The 5351-nt window shown below is 28.9% G+C and overlaps 1 protein-coding gene across 1 annotated transcript in view; it reads right to left on the reverse strand.

Moving 5' to 3' along the window:
- Positions 1 to 3736, reverse strand: part of LOC107450068 (choline transporter-like protein 1) — a gene marked incomplete in the record, with an annotated part of 34278 nt that extends 30542 nt beyond the window's left edge. The window contains 3 exon segments of the mRNA XM_071180258.1: positions 1040 to 1153; positions 1960 to 2089; positions 3609 to 3736. Of these exon segments, the coding sequence (XP_071036359.1) occupies positions 1040 to 1153; positions 1960 to 2004 (159 nt within the window).
- Between the last annotated feature and the right edge of the window lie 1615 nt (positions 3737 to 5351).

Consider the following 5351-nt stretch of genomic DNA (forward strand, 5'->3'; position numbering starts at 1 on the left):
AAATCGGAACAAACTAGGCTATCTTATATATATATTAAATCTGTTATAACTTCTAAAATGCTAGTCCTATTAACTTGATCTTGGTCTCGTAAGATTCAACGCAAAACACTGCTTAGAAAACAAAAAATTACTAGTTTAGTAAGCAATGTTTTAGTTTCTTCTCTTTGTCTTTCACAATGGTGGTTGGATCTTACGTCTAGGGGAGAAACAGACTTTGGATACCCATAATGGGCCTAACTTATTTTTAAAACAATTTTAAGCTATTCCTTAATTATTTCTGCACTCAAATACATTCAAGAACAGGCCAAATAGACCTTAGTTTCAAAAACCTAAAAAGTGATGCAACCATCATTTCCAGTTGTATTAAAGTAAATTAAGATGCTTCCATAAATTAAAATATTTTCAAAATAAAATCTCCAGTAAGATATGAAAACAGTTAAATATTTTCTTTTTAGCCGAATGAATAGTTAAGAAATCACCTCATTTAAACATAAAACTATCATCGTTTCTTTTTAACCAAAAATTTATGATTAAAAAGCGAAAAGTATCATACCTAACCAAAAACAGCAACAACAAGAAAAGAAAAAACAAATATGAAATCAAAATCTTTAGCTAAACCAGAAGAGATAGTCATGCATTCCTTCTAATTGTCAAATTACTTTTAAATCGTTTATTTCCTTTTAATTTCACTAACAGTATAGTACGGTATCCGATAAAAGCAATTTAGTTACTTCTATCAACCCTATTCAACTGATTGTCAATCGAATTCTTCTTTCTTAAAATTAAAAAAAACGGGTATGATAACAAGATACTATTAAAATTTCCAACAGATAAGACTATCCTACAGCAGTTACGATATCATTCAACTGAATAAAAAATATTATAACTGTTGAAATTTCATACAGCTATAGACCCAGTAATAGTGTGAAAACTTCAGACAGTTGTCAAAATATAACACAATTTGAGAAATTTTTCAGAAATATATCATAAGAAAATGCTATAATGTTACTGTTCAGATAATATTAGATATAATACGTACCAGGAAAATTATGTATACTGCGAAGATAAACAGGAAAAATGAATCTGTACATTCTCTATTTCTCACTGGACCTTCAAAACCATCAGATGAGTCTGGAAAGGACCTTGCATTTTGCTACAGTAACAAGAAAATAACTTAGACAATAAAAAAAAAATTTAATTTCAAAAAAAAAAAAAAAAGTTTATTTATTTAGCTTATTTGAAAAAAAATCATTCTTTAAAATTGACAAAAAATATTAATCCAAGCATTAAATTAGTATTTAATGTAAACATACGTAAAACTTATTCAGGGAGCTATCTACATTTTTGTATCAACAGCAGAGATTTTTGGTGTCCCATACAATAGGATATTATTGAAAAATTAACTTGGGCCACTTTATTTTATATAACTGGCGCTGAACAGCCGACCCAATTCTGAGCTTACTTCTATCGATATTCAACTCCGTAGACTTGTAATTTTGAACCTTATTCAGAAAACAAGGGAACTCCTGGATCGAGCATTGGGAGAAATTAGCCTTCCTATTCTGATGGATCTAATCCGCATTTGCGTTACATGGAGAAGAAAAAACTCAAAAATCTCCAACAGTTAGCTTGACGGAGAGGGGATTCTAACCCACGATCGGGCGACCACAGAGGATATTTTGTGTTAGAACTGTGATCGATGCCAGCCTGGAGCAGAATTCGCATTTATAAGCCAAATCTCGGATTTGAACCTGGGTCACCTCATTGAGAGGAGATCGCTAAAAAAATGTTTAAAACTTAAAACAATTCAATATCATCTCTATATATTTTTATCTCTTTATACATTTATGGCCAAAAACAAAGGCACGAAAACTCTAAATTCTTCTTAAATTGCAATGAATCTGTTTAAGCAATAAGGAAAAAATTTACCTCTACATTGAAACTTGAGTTCTAACTTACTTTTACCGACCCAACCCTTGATGAACTACTGCAACAACAACCCATTCTTCACTCATTTCATACTTGTTAGCCAGCATCACATCATGATTATTATTTCGAAATTCTTGATGTCCTATTTCACGTGACAATTCTAAAAAAGGAAAAGCATAATATCCTTGATGATTTAACTCTTAAATCAAACTCATTTCAAAGTATATTTATTAATCCTATTAAACAAATTGAATTTTCCTAATCAATAAGAAGAAAACTCAACACGGAAATGATTCATTAAGAAATTTGGGTTTAGATCCAATATAAATGCTTAAAGATTGTCCCGTCCTCCGAGACAAGCAATTAATTTTACGGTATATTTATTATAATTAATTATATTAAAATTGAAGTACATATACTTAAATAATTGACATTTAAAGATCACTCATACACGCTTTTTAAACACTTGGGCAATTGAGAAAGCATAATAACAACAGTTGGCGATGAAAATGCAATAAGCAATTTTAACACCACACTGGAGGCTGTGAATTAAGCAAATTATAAGGTTATGTTGCTACTCGTAACTACTATAAAAAATTTGTCAAGAAATCGGGACAAACTAGCCTCTCTGGGTAAGTCTAAAAAACCATGATTTGAGAAAGTGTTGAATGAGAAAAACATGCTGAGGGCTGGAAACCACTACGTTTTTTGCAAAATATTTTTTAAGGTGGTAGAAAATTGAAAACTGAAGTTTTGAGAATTTTTGGTAGTTTAAAAATCTTACCACGAGAGAGCTGAGGAAAAATGACGTTTCATCTGAACTTTTTGAATCATTTACGTGTAGTAGTGAGGAAAATAATTTTAAATGAAATTTCCAAAATAAGGAGTTGCATGCATTAAAATTTAAACATTAGCTACCACTCAAAGAAATTTTCCCTAAAAGCGTAGAAAGACCTGGATGATGACTCTCACGTCACTTTTAATATTATATGTAAAAATGTTATGTTAAAATCGGAGCAGTTAGTAGATGTTGAGTTAACAATGGTTGGCGAACTGTGGTTTGCGAGCTTCAAGTGAAGTTTTTACGATTCGAGAGCTGTATGTATTTCTCGTTGACGCTGCGTGTACGCAACACTTTGTATTGATGTAATAAGTTACCACTTTGAAAACAAGAAATTAAGGAGATAACGTTGAAACTAAATTGAAAATTCACTGGAAACTGGTTGATTTAATGGATTGATAAAGTAACTGCCACCCTAGTTTCAAATAAATAATTTCAGATCAAAATATTTTTTTAATGTTACTTATATATTTTTAAGAACACGAATGTTATTGTCTCACAGAAATAAATTTAAAAATGAAATAACTGACTCACAATTTCCTAATTTTTTTTCTTTTTTTGAGAATAGTGGGAGAATGTGAGAGTTTTAATAGCAAATTTTCAATTCCATCTCAGATAACTTAATTTAGGAGAAAAAATAAAGATCGTTTGATTTTCAAATGTTAAATAAAAATTAATAAATGGTATAAACTATACAGTTTTGAAATAAAAATTTGTAAAAAATTTTAATTCCTCAAAGCAGAAAATACTTTTTCTCGAAAAAATATATTTTGCTTTGCCTTGAATTTAAGGCAAATATTTGACACGTAATTAAAAATCTGAAAAAAACTTATCTCACCTGATTACAAAAGTTCGCAAGAACTGCCATACGTAGTGAATTAAATAAGTAAAAGTAAGACTTATTTCATTGGAGAACAAAATGGCATGAAAACCGTACACTGGGCTTTTTAAGGCAATAATAATCAAATACTCAGAAAAAGAAGAAAAGAAAAAAAACGAAAAATGAAAGGGAGGGGGAAAAAATCCAATATTGAAGATAAAAGTTTACCATCGCTTATCTGTTTAGTACTTTTGAAGTTATCCGGAAATAGAAAAAATGATTTCAAAATATAAATCATATTCCTGACTACAGAATTCGTGACGATTTCGTAACGAAAACGAACATTTATTACTTTATTTTTCGTCTTGGAGTCGGATAACACGCAATGACATCATTTATTTTTTGTTTATTGATTTAATGAATTTTTAATTCCACCCTTTTCTAAGCGATATATTTCATATGACAGGCCGCTGCTTTTTTTTATTTTATCAATCCCATAAACTCATTACTGAATTGTATCTAGCTCCTTATTATGATTTTTAATTTTTGTTAATAATTTTTAATTAATGTAATTTTTAAAAACTATTTTCCTAGTGTAATTTTTATTATGACGGATTTTAAAAAGAAAAGATATCATAATTTTATTATGATATCTTTTCTTTTTAAAAGAAAGAGAAAGAAAAAAAGTAATAAAACGAGATTTTTCTTGTTAGAATGTATATTGCTAAAACAAGATAATTTTGCCTGCAATAATATATTAACAATATGAAATATACATATTTAGATCTGTTGCGAAAGCTCAATACTTTTTCCATGGCTAAAGCGACAGGCAACGTGAAGAAACATTCACTTAGTATTGATAAATATCAACTAACACTACTTTTTTCACTGTTTATCCTTTCGTTGAAGGGAAGAAGTGAGTTCAATTTCCAACTTTCAAGATTATTATTTTTCATAAAAAATAAAAACATACACCGCAAATTTCAATTATTACTTTTTATCTCAGAGAAATAAAATATACCATTCTCCGTCGATTTATTTGTAATATTGAGGTTTCAGTAGTAGTTAACGCAATAAAATACTTAATTAATTTAAACAGTATCCTTTTGACGCAGAATTTTTATGAAATATATTTTTCATACTTTTTTTTCATTATTTTGTATTAATTTAGGTCAAAATAAGGGGAAAATATTCGATTTAGCATTTTAATAATTTATGGTTACGAAATATAGCATGAAACAATGGCATCTTTATCTGCGTTATGGGTAAAATCTTCCAATCACGGCTCACTTCCAGACAATCATTTTTCAAACTTACACTTATTTACTCTCTATCTAAGAAGAAGAACAATTATTCAACACTGAAATTTCTTTCATTTACAAAATCAATGAGTGATGAGTTTTTGAATAGGAGTGTAAAAAAAAAAATTCTTTTCAAACTACTTTTTTTTTGGATTTTATATTGTAGTACAAATATAATTCCGATAATCTAATAGATTTTTTTAGTAACTATTAGAGTCTGTCTTTAACAGTTAAGTACCAAAATATTGTAATTAGAGTGTCAGAAAAAATTATAGAAGAAGGATACCGGTATCCCATCTGCGCCAGAGGGTTAATGTACCGCTATATACAAAATAGAACTTTTTATAGTATTGAAATATGAAGAATTGTCCATTTATTGGTTGAATTATGTATCGCTGTTGAGTTACAGAGTTGGAGATTCTTTGATCGTATTAAGCACATGTTTTCTTATTCCGGATAA

This window comes from Parasteatoda tepidariorum, chromosome 4, assembly GCF_043381705.1.
Source record: "Parasteatoda tepidariorum isolate YZ-2023 chromosome 4, CAS_Ptep_4.0, whole genome shotgun sequence".
NCBI lineage: Eukaryota > Metazoa > Arthropoda > Arachnida > Araneae > Theridiidae > Parasteatoda > Parasteatoda tepidariorum.